The sequence below is a fragment of the Sinohyriopsis cumingii genome, chromosome 16, assembly GCF_028554795.1.
Source record: "Sinohyriopsis cumingii isolate HCF-2022 chromosome 16, ASM2855479v2, whole genome shotgun sequence".
Classification (NCBI taxonomy): Eukaryota; Metazoa; Mollusca; class Bivalvia; order Unionida; family Unionidae; genus Sinohyriopsis; species Sinohyriopsis cumingii.
In genome coordinates, this window is record NC_142976.1 from 72,230,689 (window position 1) to 72,249,035 (window position 18,347).

Consider the following 18,347-nt stretch of genomic DNA (forward strand, 5'->3'; position numbering starts at 1 on the left):
TTTTATTTTTGGGGGCGCACGGTCACCCCCCCCCCCCATTGTGCTGCTTTGTGGAGTATCTGTCAGGTTTTTGTCTGTCTCATTTGTGTTATCTATAATGCTTCCTGTCTCCATGTCTGTTACCGTTTCCTTTGTGCTTTCCGTTTGTTGCTTTCCGTCCATGTCACTTTCAATCTCTGTCCCAGTTTTGTTGTTCTCGTCGCTGTGCCGTTCTGTACTACTGAGGAGATAATTTTTTTTTTTTTCATTTTTTTTTGGGGGGGGGGCACCAGACAGGTGCCCCCCCCCCCCATTTAACCAAAGAAGAAATTGTTTATATATTTTTGTTTTCCCCAAAGGTGTGTTGTATTTGTTGCTTTTATCATAAGAATTTTAAATCAAAATTTTATTTTTAGAAATTTTCTTTGGGGTATTTCTAAAGAGGCCCTAGTGTATCTAAAGGGTTGTTCGTCCGAAAATGATTTGTGTCACCTTTTTCGGAGTTCCTTCCCTTAACTCTCTTTAGTGACCTTGCTAGTGGTCTCCTATGTCCCATGTATACTATATGTTGGTGCTATATGTTGTGCTTGCTATATTTTGTTTTCATGTTGGGACTCCAGCTCTAATCAAATTTAAAATCCCAGTTGTTCTATCTGCTCCTTTATTGGGAGCTTTATTTTTGAATTTTGACGAGTTAGCGTTTTGTGCCTATGAAATTAAAACCCTAATGGTTTAGAGTGTATGCTATATAATAACGCTCTCGTTTATTTCTAAATGAGATAGCTGTGCTGGAGGTGGGGTCCATACTTATTTTATTTTAAATGTATTTCTCCCATCTCGGGCAGGTTATCTTTTAAATTATGTATTTCCAAAGAGTCGAAATATTTTTTTATTTTTTTATTTTTTTTTTTTAAAAGGAAAAAGAAGGAAAAAAGGAAAGAAAGAAGAGAAAGCAGTTTAGTATATTTGGCTAGTGATCCTGTGTATTCCTCTATGGATTATTTCCTATATCTTCCCCAGGCCTGCCCACTTCGCGTGGCGCCTTGTGGTATAGCCCTGTGGTTCATTGACAGTACTTCCTCCAGAGAGGCCCTGTCCCTCCCCCTGAGGAGATTATTGCTGCTTGACCAGTACGATGGCTTACAATCACTAATTCGTTCCCAGCCCAAACGACTGTTCAATTCTGGTTCGAATTGATGGTCCCACCCTTCCTCATTTCCGATTGGATATCAATTCTACCCCAGACGGTCCACCTCAACAGACGAGCCTCAGGCCATCTGTCAACGCGGGGAGATTTACAACAGCAACAAGGGTACTTTGTTCTAGAACAAAGCTTCCAACGTCTACATGTGAGTTTTTACACCCGACGAAGCGGGGCTCTTGTATAAACACTAGTCGCTACGATAGCCGCCGGGTCTACATTTACACTTGGCTGCTAACCCATTCCTTTGTTCCTGACTTACGTAATCGCGGGCAGGAAAGCGTGACACATTTCTTACTGAGAGAATATGCACAAATATTTGTATGTGCCGACGTGTGTGTGTGTGTGTGTGTGTGTGTGTGTGTGTGTGTGTGTGTGTGTGTGTGTTTGATTGTGGATGATTACCGGTATAATAGGAAATAAGGTATATATGAGACAAATGACACATGACGTAACTTATCTTGCAGTCTGTCGAGAATGATTATAAAGCACGTTCCCGATAAGGTATTCGCGTGCTGGTTTCGTTCCAAGGGAGACTCACAAAATGTTTCGCTGTGTCCTGTTGCTGAGCTTCCTGTCGGTTTTGTCGACCCGGGCCAATGACCTGCCGCTCCCCAAAATCTCCAGGTTTGAGAATGGGATAGGTTTTATGCTAGAAGGTAATTATTTTTCATTTTTTAAGTTACGTAAATTTACTATTTTTTCTATGCGTAAGAGGATCGATTATTTAGCTTGAGGAACAATAATTATATAGATTCCCCGTTTGGTTGCCTAATTGGTAAATGTATTACATGTTTCATCCATAAGCAAGGATGGATCCCATTTTTTCGGATGATTTGATTTTGACGGTTCACCCACCTCCAAATTCTATGCACTGTTTAACGGAAGCACCATAAATATGTGCCTCCAGTTAGTTATTTTGAGCCATTTCTAACAATGTGTCTTATACATATTTGTTGACAAAGAAAGAAGGAAAGGATCTTTGTTACCAACAGATAATGTACACGACAATATCATTATTAAAAATAAAAATTAATTTCGATTACATTTTATACAAACTGACCCTCTTCGATGTGTTTTCTGAAATGTCATTCCTGGACTTCAATTTTATATTTTATAAATTGTTGATAGAACTTGAATGTTTATGTACGCCTTTAAATCGGTTCCACCGAGTTGACGTGCAACATGCTTTAATACTGAGAAATGCATCCAGCAAAGAGTTGACGTGCAACATGCTTTAATACTGAGAAATGTATCCAACAAAGTCAGCTGATGACTCTACACGAAACGAGTTTACACTGACATCGTGAGAAAATCAATTATGTATGTACGCATGCAGTTTAACGGCACCTTAGCACAATCCTAGCAATATGGTGACAATAGACAAATAATGTTACTAGTGCTTGTGATCTCATGGATCTCATAGAAAGGAATTTTACAGGAGTTTCAAAAATTGCTCATGTGTGGATTCCCATGGTCAAGGTAGATTTTTATGATATAGCTGATAAGCTTTAATTAGACCATTACATCCAATCTTATCTGATAAGAATAAGACAAATCTCGAACATATGCTTGGACGGGATCGGTATTGTAACAAGAGCTAAACAATGATACCACGTTCGATATTGCGTCATCAAACATATATTTAAAGGCATCTGTGTGTGTGTGTGTGTGTGTGTGTGTGTGTGTGTGTGTGTGTGTGTTCACTGTCAGAATGATGCTAATAATTTTCATTGTTTGACGTTATATCTTTCAATAGTGATATAGTCTTGTGATTACACAAAAATAATTCGCTCAAGATCAATTTCAAAACTCCAAACAAATGAAAAAGCGTAACATAGTACGTTATCGGGAAAATATATTAAAATTAAATTCATGTTCTCATTTAAATAAACCACATCTATTAATGCCATTTAAATTTTGGGAGTGCAGTGAATTTCAGCATTTGTTTTTGGTGATATCATCTACTGTTTCTTTTTAATTCGCTATAGTACCTTATGGATACGCTCCCTGGTCACGGTTAAAGTTAAATATTAATCTATTTTCTCATGGGCTTCGCCGACACGCCTAAAAAAAAGATACGTTGAAATCTTTGGAGAAATTCCAAGAACTGTCAGTAACAGTATGAATTTTAAGAAGATGGCAACACATAACCGAGTGAATATTGTCGCGGTCGTTGTGATATGTAACAATTAACATTGACGTATGGGTTAGGCCCGCAATAAATAGCTAGGTTAGTTCGATTTTACGAAAATTTAGTTCACCCAGGTGTTCTTGGCATTTTCGATGTTAATCTTAGTATTTGTTGCGGGATGCAGTGAGCACAAGAGTGCTGATTTAAAATATCGATTGCCATAAGTTTTCACATCGATCACTGCAAGCCGTGGAATACACGCAGCTGGTGGAACATAACTTGATCCGCGAAAAGGATTTAATGGGGAAATACGAAGCTGAACTTCAACGCATCTGTCGACCACTCAGGTGGCTTAGTGGTCAGAGCGTCCGGGAGGTCGCTGGTGTGAAACCCGACCGAGTCGTACCAAAGACTTATGAAAATGGTAATAACAGCTGCCTCGCTAAACGCTCAGCATTAAGGGGTCAGTATTAGAACCGGCTGGTCTCGCATCAGAATAATGTGTCTGGGTGGGACATGATGCAACATGTCTGCTGCATGATGCCCCAGTGCTAGACATCACTATAAACTGCCACACTGCAGACGTCGTAGCGATATGACTGAAATTTATTTAAAGCTATGTTGAAAATCCAAATCACACACACACACACACACACACACACACACACACACGCGCGCGCATCTGTCCACAGGCCATCCTGACTCTACATTGGTGGATTTCTCCATCGTCTCGAGAATCCTTACAAATGCTTTATCAGTTTTATCAGTAATGGTCTCAGTGTCCTTGTGGCTAATAATGAATTCATGGCTTGTGATTTTAAATGCATAATCAATGTCGCGGTTAAGTAGTACTAATATTAGTAACCCTACTCCTACCTCGTGGACAAGGTACTAACATGAGCATATACGAGTCAATGGAGCAAGCCCGGTGTGATTCACACCCGGCGCTCTTTTAGCCCAATAGTAACAATCTGAACATATGCCTTGTATATAATCCAATAAATTGAGTAGTCCTCTTATTTAATACCGGAAATATCGAAAATCATGTAAAAATAGTTGTAAAATCTCGTTCACCTTTCTTATCCGATATTTTCGTTTAGTTCGTCTGCCATATTAGTTCAAATAGTGATTACTTACATTCTCAGCCTCATTTGTTTATGTGCCATATAAGGACATCGAGGCCTTATTTGGAAACGTAAACAAATCGTAGTAAAAATTTGGCGCGGTTTGAGTCAGAAATTCTGCGCATTAAAAGTAAATACGGTTTATCGGCAACTTTGAAATTCCACCAAGAAGCGATTATTCGCCACTTGAGCAATAATAACATAGCGTAGAATATCCAAATATGGTCTGGCAAGCCTTATGTAAAAAAAAAAGGGTCACGGCGAGAGTCTAGCGTTATCTGTCATGGCGGACACGGTGAGGTTAGTGTAACCAAGCCAATTTATTTTATCGTGTAAGGGCCTAATAAATTAAAAAAGTATGTCGGTTTTTCTCAGTCTGCTTGGTATTCGTATCCCACGCTCTCGCATTACTTGTCTCATTCGATTCACAGTCGGCATACTGGTATATATGGGACAAACCAGTGTCTAATTTATACATTTTTGCATTATTGTTTTTATTTTATCAGTATCAGAAACTACAAGCGCTTCCATCATGGCTATTATTTCATTGCCGTCTGAATCTTTTTCCTCAACAACATCGTCGGGTGTTTCTACAATTATAGGTCTGCATAGTGGGCAAAGCTGATTACGCTATTTTCCTCTGATACCATATTTAAGACATGATCGAACACCTAGACCAACAAGCAACCCTTGAAGAGTGTAACCCTGTCCGACCTGACGTAGAATCATATACCTTCTCTTTTAGATATTCCGGGCCTGCGGTTACTCCATGTCATCTACGGCAAAAACGAGAAAGACACGAAGGTTGGCCCGTTCCACCAAGCGGGTAAACACTGCATTCTTTAGTTTAACCATACAAAAACAGATTTTTATGCATTCATCGTCTTAATCCATGGCTCAAACAAAACGTAATACAACGTTTGTAGATTACAAATACTATTACTATAATAATAATAATAATAATAATAATAACCATTATTATTATTATTGTTGTTGTTGTTGTTATTATTATTATTATTATTATTATTATTATTACTACTACTACTACTATTATTATTATTATTATTACTTCTTATAAATACGATGTTCTTTTGTTACGCCCAATAACATCTTTTTGTACCGCATGATGTATGGATATGTATCATGGGCCAGTGGCCTATATTACAAATAAATATTATTATTATTATTATTATTACAGAATATACAACGTTATTGAGGTTATTTAACACTTTAGCAACATTTTTTACTTAATTCCTTCAGTCAATGGGATGTGGTACCACAGGAATAACAACTTCAAGCTAGAGGAGGGTGAAAAGCTTCTCTATCGACTTATGGCTGAAATTGGAGGAAAACTTGTACAGTTCCCGATTGGCAGTTTCCTGGAATGGTTAGGTATGAAATATTTACAGATTTCTTTCTAAAATAAATACAGATTATTTTATTTACGTTATTCACATTTCTTGGCTCTTGACATTCCTGAAGAACTAAGATATGAGCTACGATCTATTACATCTACCTAGTTCCAATGCAGTACAGAAGACATATTCTATTTTTACGAATCCCGATTAAATTCATGTAAATTTATTCAAAAATAGTACGATAATTGCTTTGACCAATCACATTTCGTCATAGTGATACAAAGAAATAATGAAATAGTGATAACGAGAATCAGTAACCTCGTCCAACTGAATGCCGCTGTCCTATGACAATGTAGAATTTGAACTGATTCTGTGACGAACAACAGGGTATCATTTTCTCTTTATATTTCATTATATTATGACATTCTAGTGTCCCAAAAGCTAAAGATAAAATGACATAATAGCGCATATTAGAAATTTTATTTTTAAATTAGGAATTCCTTTCGATTCTTTCAGAGCCAACGCTCTTTTCTCCCAAAAATGCTGTTCGGAGAGGTACGGTCGTTTTCCGTGACGACTTTGACCACGGTGACCAACCTGATAGGAACCACTGGGATTATGAAGTTTCCATGTATGGGGGATATGTAAGTACTTTTTCAGGTCTTCCATGGCTTGCGTTACTAGACCAAATTAATGTGTCAGATTGATCTTTCATTATAACAGCTATTAAGGCCTAGTCCATCTCAGATAGTAGCGGTGTGCAGCAATTTGCATGGCTAATAAATAAGAGATTCTTCTGCCATATCATGCATGCATGCTACAAAACCTGTTTTGCCCCTTTGATTAAAATTCCAAAAAAGGGTCAAACCTAAAATCTCTGGTCGACTTGTGTACACTGAAGCCTGTGTTTTAATATGGTTGTGTGCTGTTTGATATAGTGGGGATTCTGATTTTATCTCTGCGTCAGTTCGCATTTCGAATGTTACGTTTCTAAATAATGCTAAAATCAGTGTCCTCTTACCGTTCATGATACAGCGGTCAAACTTAGGGTTTTTCCTTGTATTTTGTCAATTTGCAGCAAGTATTTGGGGCCATCATGTGCCGAATTTTTATTTGCCTTCATGACTGTATATAAGACTTTTTATTTGCCTTCATGACAGAATATAAAAATTTGTATTTGCATTTCATGATTGTATATACCAATGATTATGTGCATTCAAGACTGTATATCCAAATTTGTGCTTACCTAACCTTAAAAATTAGATCAAATGGCCTACCTTTTATAGTAGTAACTATAAGAAAACCGTACATTTTAGCAATGACTAGACAGGATTGCTCAGCGGTCACGTGGAATAAAATGGAATCTGATGGATTGTTGCACCTAAGAGGCTCTAGAGGACTTTGCCCAAGCAATGTGATGGCTAGATATATCTAACATGTTTGAAAACTCTAGTTAGCGTTAGTATTATCACCATTTTAGCTGCTAACATTCATACGACAAATTTCATCAAGATTGCTTTGGAGACGATATTCTGTAAAGTCAAACCCATACATTATGCGATGTAAAATCCATCCAAAACTGATGAAGAATGTTGATATATTTATATATTTTTTCTGTTGATAACGAATTGTGTTTTGATGCTGCTGTTTTGCACGATTCTGTTGATCACCATCTCTTCTCATTCCTCCCGTAATTACGCAGGCATCAGGAATCAAAGACGAATTGATCTTAATGATGGAAATATATTCTTTTCGGATACTCCGATCACTTTGCATCGTTCTTGTCTGATACGCCATTTGCCTATTATAGTCTACCCTATTGTTCAATAAGGTGAAACAGACGGATCCATTTCTTTGCATCGTTTACCTTTTTCCTATCATAGTCAATCCTTCATGTACGAACATGGGAAACAGATTTCATGAATGAAATATTATTTAACAAAAACATATTATTATCGAGTGTGTCGACTTCCACCCCGTGAGAAATAATTTGACTTTAAATACACGAAGAAAAGTCGGACCATGATCTTTAAAGATTTTGCATGTTTTACCCTCATTTTTTATTTGATGACCATTTGATATAATGTTAATATATTAACATTTGGTATTTTATCTTGTACTTTATATATTTTTGGGAACGGTCTTCGTAATTTTTCTGACATTCCTTTTAACATTTTTGAAACCTTTACCTGTAGCTGGCACCTTATATCCACTATTGTACTTATATGCTGAAAAACTTATATATATATTTTCAGAACTGGGAGATTCAGGTGTACACACCAGAAAGGGCAAATGTCTTTATTAGAAATGGTCATCTTTACCTCAAGCCTGTAAGTAATAGAATTCAAAATGAAAATTATCAGAAAAAGTGCCCTTCGGTTCTGTCCTGTTCTCGCTCTCTCTCTCTCTCTCTCTCTCTCTCACACACACGCTTGCAAATAAGAAATGATGTGATTGGCTAACATAGAATTATACAGGAAAACAAGATATCAAGAGAATATTCTGCAACGAGGAGAGGTCCATATGTGCCAGAGGATAAGAAGTGGTGCAATTTTCTTGAACGGTTTTAAAATCTTTCAGAGTGTACAATACGATTTATTTTTTAAATAACGCATATTATATAATTGTTAATTTTGAGATCGAGTGCGATATTCTGTGTAACAGGGCTTGAGTAGGGTTTGAATTTATATGGAGTGTCAATCTACAGTAAATACTGACAGTATTAAAAATAACATGATCAAAAGAGTAGTTTCATTGAATGATTTGGGTTTAAAAAAGCAAGAATTGTATTGTTTGATAAAAGGCAGTTATTGAAAAAGAAAATTACGATCTACCCAATTTGTAAGCGGTGGTTATTGTTTTTAAAGAAAAATCCACTTATAGATATTTTTTTCAGAACGATCACGCTTTTTCTTTATATTCGTTTTGTGTAAAGTCAATGTGTTTTGCAAACACGGCCTGAACGTATCACCGATTTCAATTCCATCGCAGAGATGCTGACGATGACAACGCTATAACGATAAATTTTTTATGGGGATTTTTAAAACATCTACAAATTAGTCTTGTTCTTCATGATTTTATCAACATACAACGCATCTTTGTTTACGCATGAAAAATCTCATTCCACGTATATATGGCGACAAAAGAAACATTCTCTAGCATTTTGGAGCATCCGAATTGTAACTACTTAAACTGCACAGAAAGAGGTTCAACTGAATCAGTTGCACACTTAACTGTTGATATGCCAGTATTTGTACTTATACCTAATCCTTATCATCATCATCCACAGACATTGACGATAAATAATGCTCGGTTTGATGAACAGAAATTGACGACAGGAGTGATGGATATGCATGGTTAGTGTTCTCTCTCTCTCTCTCTCTCTCTCTCTCCATTTTGGTTACACATTTTGATCCGTGTAAAACCTTTAATTGGTAGGCCTATGTTAAAGATGTTTCACCAACCCATCCAACTATGTACTTCTTCCACTGACCAAGATATCCGTCCGAACGACAAAGGAATGCTAGTTAAGAGCGATGTGAAGTTGTAAATTTGACCTGAATTACGAAACGAAATCAAACTGAAAAATTAATTCAAAATGCATTAGTATAGCCACCATGAATGTGTCAATAAGGAGTTAAAGGTAGTTTTTTTTTTCTTCTGCCTCCGTGTGTGTGTGATGGGGAGTGGTGACGGTAATGATATATACCGCATTCGTTTGTGTAAGTTTGTGTAAAGCTTAGTCCATCGGTTGTACTTAACATTATTGTTGAAATTTTAAAAAAATATTTTTTAACCGTTTCCATTATTATTTATGCATGGACTAAATAAATCACCAATCATTAACAGCCAATCCACTATTTGATCTGTTGTCATCTATATATGTATTTACACTTTAGAAATGTACGGAACTTGTACCAATGCGGATCGTTACGGATGCAGGAGGGAGGGTCAGAACGGTATGCTCCCTCCAGTGATGTCTGCCAAGATCACGTCCAAGACCACCATCCGATACGGCAAGGTCGAGGTTAGAGCCAGGGTTCCTAAAGGAGACTGGATCTGGCCAGGTTCGTTTCATGCCACAAAATGTGAATTATTTTGGGATAGGTACATGATATCTATATTGTTTGAGTTGATATAAGAAAATATTTTACAAGTTTAGTGAGAAAAATTGTATTGTCACAAATACAAAATATTCCCACTTCACAAGTGAAATATGTTTTATATCTGCTAAGACACGTAACGTTTCTTTTCATTATATTCTTTATTAAGGCCAAAACCGTTTATTTACATGGATTGTTTCTCCTGTTTGTGCCAACGCAATTAACGGATGAATTACTACATCAGTAAAAAGAAGTTCCGAAATTTACAATAATTCTACGATACCGAGGGGTTACCAATTTTTTTGTACAAATAATACTTAAAATTGCGTATTTTCTCACATTTATGACTGTTTTGAAACAAAATTTACAATATATTATTTATTTTGGTTCACAAATTAATACAGCGTTACTACCCTATTATCCTCATGTAAGTAGAAGAAAGAGTGAAAACCAACAAGTTTGTAAAATTCAATATGTAATTTATTTTTCTAAAATAGGAAGTGAAAAATTAAAAATAAATTACAGTACGGCCAATGAAGTCCTAAGTAGTCCTCGAGTTATCCAAATGAGTTACAGTAGTAATCCAAATGAGTTACAGTAGTAATCCAAATGATGTTTATACTATTGTGGTGATGTGCCATCAGTCTTGATGTATCACAATAATTTAATACAAAATGTCGTTAAATGAATTATCAGTAATTCAATAGCTAATACATACGAAAAATATGAGCATTTTGTAATTCCAATGAATAATTGAATGATTAAATACATCTCCGCGAAGGATTACAACTATTTGTCTCTTCCAGGACTGGTAATATTGCTAGGAATAAATAATTTTCAGTCTGTTATCTCTTATATCAAAAATGAGACTAATACAGAAAGCAAAAAGAGGCCATCTTGGCATTTCGAAATCACTCTAATTATAAATAAAGTCAAATGCTTTAGCAGCTTGCAAATCAGAAATGAGGTCAGCTTTATTTCTTGTCCCAAGACCTGCACTGAACTCATTGACATATTAACTTCAATAAAAGTACATCTCACTGTCTCTGAAGCTATGAATGAGTTTACAGGAGTGATGTTGTTGTTGTGGGATTTAACACCATTTTTGAGCACAGGATAGGCTATACATGGTGGCCAGTATAACTGGTGGAGGAAGAATAAGGACTCGGAAAAACACCGGGAAGAACCACCGACGCACGAGCAGCAACATGCAAGCTTTCTCAAATACCCACGTTCGCCGAGCCAGAGAGTCCAACCCACGCAGACAGATATGAGACGGCAGTGACCCAGAACAGTGAGCGCTTTAGAAAACTCAGCCAGTCAGGGCCCTTATTACAAGAATGACCTCATCTTAGAGTCAAACCTGCAACTATAAGGAACAGTAGTACTTAGTACTCTAGTAAATGGCGCTTTCAATCTAGAATCATGAAAATTGACACACATAATATAGATATATACAACCACAGGGAAACATTATTGTTGTGAGGTTCTATAGAAACATAACAGACTGGTCATGTCCGACATATTTCACAGCGTGACATCTTTCAATAAGAGATTTTTTAATATTGATTTTGAGTTTATCTGCATAGATTTTGGTTCCTTTTGTTGTGGTTAATTTCTGCGTTGAAACGTGAATCTTTTGCCTTCGGCAAGTTGCAGTCTAGTTCCATAACAGACACTACAACACATGTTTCGATTGTTACTTAATTTCGATTTGAAATCAACACCCATCAATGCTCATTTTCTCATCGTTTCCAAACATGATTCTGATTGTTTTGAGAGTTAGAATCGTTTTATTGCTATATTTTTCCAAAAAATATATTCCTTTGTCACAGAGTGTGAAACCCTAATGGTAAGAGACCGAGAGAGAGAGAGAGAGAGAGAGAGAGAGAGAGAGATATAAACAGGGAGAGAAGGAACAGAAGAAGAAGAATGAAATATGATTAAATATGGAAATACAGTTTGAATAATATACATAAGGGCAGATATATTTCCTACCATAGAAAGTATAGTAGTTCCAAAAGTGGTATTGCCACTGTGGAGATAATATTGGTATAGACTCTGTGGCCATATCATTTTTATCCCACTGACATATTTCAACATTTCGTGATGAAATATATCATCAAATGCAATATTGGGTAGTTGATAATTCCATCTGTTGGTTAACTGTTTGTTTGTCTGACCGCGAAAATCCTTTCTGTGCTTTTGAATAAAGTGAAGTCCCCCCCCCCATTTGTTTTAGATTAATAGAGTTAGAGGTTACACTTGTACCGAGCAAGCGCTTAACTTATCAAACCCGACGCCTTGAAAGAATTGCAATTTTCGGTTTAATCAGGCACATGCTGAACTACACTATTCAGGTGTTTTTAGAAACTAGCAGCCTTATTAAGTTGCTTTTAATCTTGTTAAAACTATGCACATTATGGGACTGAAATCTCGATCATTCTAATTAAAGTTAAGGGTCCAAAGTCGTCACGCTGCACATCTACATCATTTTTGTATGATATAGCCAATGAAAATCTCTTGAGAAAAACACATTGCAATACATTTAATGTGTGTGAAAAAGTTGAAACTCAAACTTTGAAGCTCTGTTTGGTACATCGCAAACAGGCTTTTCATGTCCTTTCTGGCAAGAATTCGTCTGTATTCATAAACATGTGCCATTTACTGAGCTTTCTGTCTTGGAAATTGGTTTTTATTGATTGGCTATTACAGTCTACTTCCAAGTCAGAGCGTGATGCACATAAACCATATGCAGAGAAAAAAAGCAACATTTGCCAGCGTTATTGATGGATACAAATTGTGCTATATGGGTTCATGATTAAGTTCAAAGTCATAGTTGTTTTCTGTGACTGTACATCCAGGGTTGACTCTGTATGATCACCTGTTTCACAATTCTCAAAGTAATTAAATTTGCAGAATAATGGTCTGTTAATGATCAAATTATATTTTGACTTTTTACATACATAATTCGGTCTCGTTTAATAATCCTTTAAAACTGTCAGCCAAACGATTTCATTTGATATTAATCTGTGATCAAGTTGAAAATGTATATTCTTACTGACCAATAATAACTCAATATTGAAATTTTTGTCGATGTGAAAATTAATGGCTGGAATATTTGCCATGCAAATATGTTATTTGCGAAGTTTCTGTCCTTTTACGAACAAAGCATGCAGTGCGTTGATTTCGTCTGATACAATGCATATAGGCAGTAAACTTTCCATAATACCTGAGCAGTTTTGATGCGGAATCTAAAGAAAACAACCTTAAGTATTAGGTGCAAGATGCAAAATGTCTACAAATGATAGTAAGGCGGCTTATGTAGCAAACTAAGAAGGCATTTTGGAAAGATATATACACTACTATATATGTTTGGAAATGAAGACAGGTGTTCAGGGCTAATGAAGTATATAACATTATATTTCCTCAGTTTAGGAAAGTTTTTGAAAACACCTTCCATTAAATAAAACGCTGGAATGTAATATTTTACGCACATGATTTAAATGCACATGCTGTGTCTGAAATGGACAGTAGTCGTCAATTAAAAAAATGATTTTTCCAAGACAGAGGAAACGCAGTTCATACATTTTCAGACTTTTTTTCTTCATTTATTCATTGCAGCTATATGGATGTTGCCAAGGAGTAACCATTATGGCGAATGGCCTCGATCTGGTGAAATTGACTTGATGGAATCGAGAGGTACAAAAGACTACAGATATAACAAACTGAACTATCCAACCGATAAACTACTGTATTTAATATCTAACATGCGTATATTAACATCATGACATTGGCTACTTTAATTTGCCAAATGATGTAGATTTTGAACTTGATGTATAACCTCCAAGTTCTGTGATACTTGCAATACACCAAGATCTAAATGTGTGCGAAACTACACACATACACACTTTTCCGGATCTTTATAATAAATTTTCTTTTTTTAATCTGTTCGAGAATTTCATCAATTCGAAAGAAGCATATTCTCTTGTATTCAATGATTTTTTTCATGGGATCACTTTTACAGCACGTGTCGTATTTGGAGCCGTAATTACATACTAATTTCTACAATAGGGAATTCCGTTGCCAATGATCCAAGTGGTCACAACCACGGTGTCAACGAGATCGGCTCCACACTACACTGGGGACCTTCAGCGAATGAAAACCGCTTCTCAAAAACACACGGAGACAGGTGGGTCCTCACAGTTTCAATGCTACAGATTTTAGAACTTGTCGACTTCCTCAAACAACGGTGTAACATCGCTGGTGAATCTCCTTTATGATCTTTAGTTACGAAGTCATCATTTGCCGATAAAATATAATTTTCAATCAGCAAGCAGAGAATAGATGAATCCGATATTCGCAGACATATTTTAAACAGTCGATGTACAGCACAAAAAATTCAGTATTAATACAAAAATTCGGTGGAATAATACAGATATACAAGATTACAAAATTATGCTTGAATCGGACCAATCGAACCACCATTGTCATCTTGTGTCTTTTAAAACCATTTTAATATACAAATAAAAAATACGTGATGGCAAAGCATGAATAAACAATTATGAAAGATTACACAAAAGGTATACGATCCCTATGTATCTTTAGCACGAAGAGCCTACCTGTGCTGGATCGAACTGCAAAGAATCTCTCTGGTCAGTGGTAGACCGTTATAGTGTATGTCCGCCATTTTGTCTGGCATCAACACTGTAGTTAATGTTTGGGTTGAGCTCTGTTTCTCAGACACTAGAATGCAAAGAGTCACGTTACTTTATTTGCAGTAGTTTCATGGAAAAAAATCACAGCCATTAGACAAACTAGGACAATGCTCCTATATTTAGTGTTCTAGTTACTTTAAGCTTTGAGCTGATTTCAGACGCGTTGTAAGGAGTGCGCCATTCATTTAAACAAGTGCATGATTTACAGTTTCAACCGGCCATACTTTTATTGGAATTTTTCTTGTTTGAGGGGAATGACTCATATTCTTGTACATATTAAATTTTAATACTTCAGGCAAAACAACAATGGTTGGAACACTGATTTCCATGTCTATACCTTGGATTGGACTCAAAACCAGCTCGTGTAAGTTTTTCTTTTCTTACCTTTACAAAATAATATTTTCCACCCCATCATCAGTCTTAAAATAAACATATTTGGAGGGACTCGTTTTTGCATCATAAATAAACTTGTTAGGAAATGTATTTTAGAATAAAGTTTAAACAGTTATGAGAATTCAAAGCAGAAAGTAAAGTAGACTGGTCATGGAATGTCTTTTATTTGTAACATATCATTGTCCATCTGTTAGGTAATAAAGTAATCAAATCTTGACAGTTTGAAAATTATGTTCTATGTTTGAAACTACGGTTTTGTTCTTAGTAAAATTCATCTGATTTTTATTTGATAATTGACTTCTGCAACACACCTTTCTTGTGGTTAGACCGTCTACAATCACGAAGTAATTATATGAAATGGACAATGGCCATGAACTTCGTTTCTCCACCCACCCGTTTTTGTATTCGCGTAACCTTCATAAGCTATTTTTGTTGGGAAGGGGAAAAGATCATTTCCAGTCAACCTGGCAATAAACATTTAAGTCTTAATATAATTTCTTCGGATTGAAAGGAATGTCCTATGTACCTTATACTCTTTAATAGTTTTCTTAAGTTAATTACCTTTGTTGTAGCATCTCCGTTGACAATCAAGAGGTGCTGCATGTAAATCCTCCAGGCGGATTCTGGAACTATGGTGGATTTTCAGGGGACAACATATGGAGATCTGGAGGACATATGGCACCTTTCGATCAACCGGTTAGTAGAAAGCGACACGGCACAATATGAACATACTGTATGTCTGTTGTCTTTCTATCTGTGCTTGTCCGTATGTATACATACTAGGATACTCTATGTATGCATGCAATTCGTATTGTTTATGTATGTATGTATGTATGTATGTATGTATGTATGTATGTATGTATGTATGTATGTATGTATGTATGTATTGATACAGGTACACACGTGCATATTTAACAAAATGATAGCGAGTAACTCAAGCTATGGCAGCTGTCTTGAAAAATATTGTATCGCTACTCCTTCAGAACAGAAAGTCCTATTACTAGCCTCTCTGGATCCAGTTTCTGCTGATCAGTGCATGGTATTTTGCCTTCTCCAGCTAGTCTGCACAGGTTGGACCCAATTGAGAATCCCGTGTGTCCTCTCTGTGGTATAAAAGTTACCATAAAACAAATCTCGTCAGCATGCCAGACTGCATTAATACTAGGCCGCCACAGATAGAGGCATGACAAAGTCCTCTGAGAGCTAGCAGACATCTTCGGGACGGAGAGAGAAGAAACGACCAGCACTAATTATCAGACAAATATTTATCAACTTTGTCAAAGAGGGAGAAACCAGTAACACCTCACCACAGAGAAAAGGAATCCTCAGTGAATCAGACAGCTGGGACATGCGTGTGTATCTTGGGAAGAAAGTGGTTTTCCCAGATGTAGAGATATGACCAGAATCTAGGAAGAAGCTGGTGGCCATTGGGTTGGCTGTACCTTGGGAGGAGAGGTGTGAGGAGGCTTATGAAAGAAAGTTGACCAGGTATGCAGATCTTACAGAGACACGGAAGAGCAGAGGATCAAATACTTGGTTGTTCATACGCAAAGGTGGGATGCAGAGTACGACCTAATCGGTCTGGGAGATATTCAGTGTTCTAAGGATGACATCGAATAACCAAACAGTGGTGGTGCAAGTGTTGGGCAAAACTGTCAAAAGAGTGAACAGCTTGTTATGGATGAAGCATGTGGACAAGAGCTCGCTGCCTCCCACCAACAGTTAGTGACTGATCAACACTGCCGCCCCACCATCAGAAGGGTCTTTCGGGATAAGGTGCGAAACACCCACTGATAGATGGTTCCGACTCATGGTTTTGTTGGTGTAGCTGTGGATACGTTGTGTTGTAATCTTGACACGAGGTTTACAACAGAAGACTTCTTATATCTAAGTTGTGTTAAGTGAAAATGGTGCTACTCGAACATCGAATATCACCACCACAGTGGCCATCTTGACAATCTCGTAATTTCTACTTCTGCTGAATGCATGGTCACACCAGCCGGGATTTTCATTAAAGCCAATTTATATGACGTCTAGTTAGTCCTAAATAAAAATACTGTCAAACTGATATAGCCTATGAGCACCATGGAGTATATCTTGAAAATGTTGTTATCGTTACTTCGCCTGAGCGAAATGTCTTATCGACATGGGGTTTTCACAAAAAAGACCGTTTAGTATGTCTAACTGGTCTTAAATGAAAATGGCGCCGTTCGGAAACGTCTATTTGAAACCGTTCTCATTGCTACTCCCACTGAATAGAAAGTTAAATGAACATGAGGTTCTCACTGACAGATTTCTTATTATATCTAGTATGCCTTAAATGAAACGCTGCCGACCTGACATCCAACATGGTTACGTAGCAGTCATCACGAAATTCTTGTTATGGCTGTTTCATTTGAATGGAAAGTAGAATCGATATTGGGTTTCAAATGAAGACCTCTTATGATGTCTAGTTTATCATAAATAAAAATGGCGCCGATCTAACATGCAATATGGCCGCAAATTTGAAAATATTATATTGCTACTTCTCCCACGCAGAAAGTCAAAAAGACATTGGGTTTGCGAAAATTCTCTTTGTGGTGTTATCTTGTGTCTAACTGAAAATGGTGCCGATCTGAAAGCCAACAGGGCCACCATGGGAGCCTTCTTGAAAAACATGTTATCGCTATTTGCCCTAAACGGAAAGTCTTCTAATTTGGCTGATAATTATGGGTACAATCTGTTGTCTCTTTCAGTTCTACTTGATTCTGAACGTTGCTATAGGAGGAACGAATGGATTCTTCCCAGACGATTGGCATTACGACACCACGAAACCATGGTCAAACAATTCGCCTCATGAGAACGCTGACTTCTGGGCGCACAGAAACGAGTGGGAAAGGACATGGATTGGTGACAATGTAGCCATGGAAATCGACTGGGTGCAGATGACGCAGTACTAGGTCCTCATTTATCATGAAATGAGTAATATATGTAAATAAAAAGAAATCTAAACACGGAGTTCATCTTGGCATATGTATGGGATAGTGGCATCTTTACCGCAAACACTAAAGTTCAATCGAGAAATAAAGGGGGAAAAAAAGAAAAACTACTTTCCTTTGATGTATCGATTCATTTATTATTTTAAAAGTTATTTTTATATCACTGGCATATCGCAACACGCGAAAGTACATCATTTTTAAAAGTAACGCATTACTCTCAGGTAAGCATGTAGGTCTAGCTCATGAAGCTACTGTTGGACAGACGAAGGGACTTAAACAGGCATGGACGGACGGAGCGACAAAATTAATTTTAGTATTGCCACTTTTTGAAGCGTTGATATGTGGAAATCTGGTGTGCG

At 36.9% G+C, this 18,347-nt stretch overlaps 1 protein-coding gene across 1 annotated transcript; it reads left to right on the forward strand.

Moving 5' to 3' along the window:
• The first annotated feature begins 1,679 nt into the window (after window positions 1–1,679).
• Window positions 1,680–18,007, forward strand: LOC149780762 (beta-1,3-glucan-binding protein-like). Its single transcript, XM_089936410.1, has 12 exons — window positions 1,680–1,839; window positions 5,184–5,264; window positions 5,699–5,830; window positions 6,313–6,440; window positions 8,052–8,126; window positions 9,086–9,152; window positions 9,696–9,863; window positions 13,524–13,601; window positions 13,974–14,091; window positions 14,913–14,981; window positions 15,583–15,706; window positions 17,746–18,007. Exons 1-12 carry the CDS (start codon window positions 1,725–1,727, stop codon window positions 17,947–17,949), a joined length of 1,359 nt encoding a protein of 452 aa, XP_089792536.1. The 5' UTR covers window positions 1,680–1,724; the 3' UTR covers window positions 17,950–18,007.
• The last annotated feature ends 340 nt before the right edge of the window (window positions 18,008–18,347 follow it).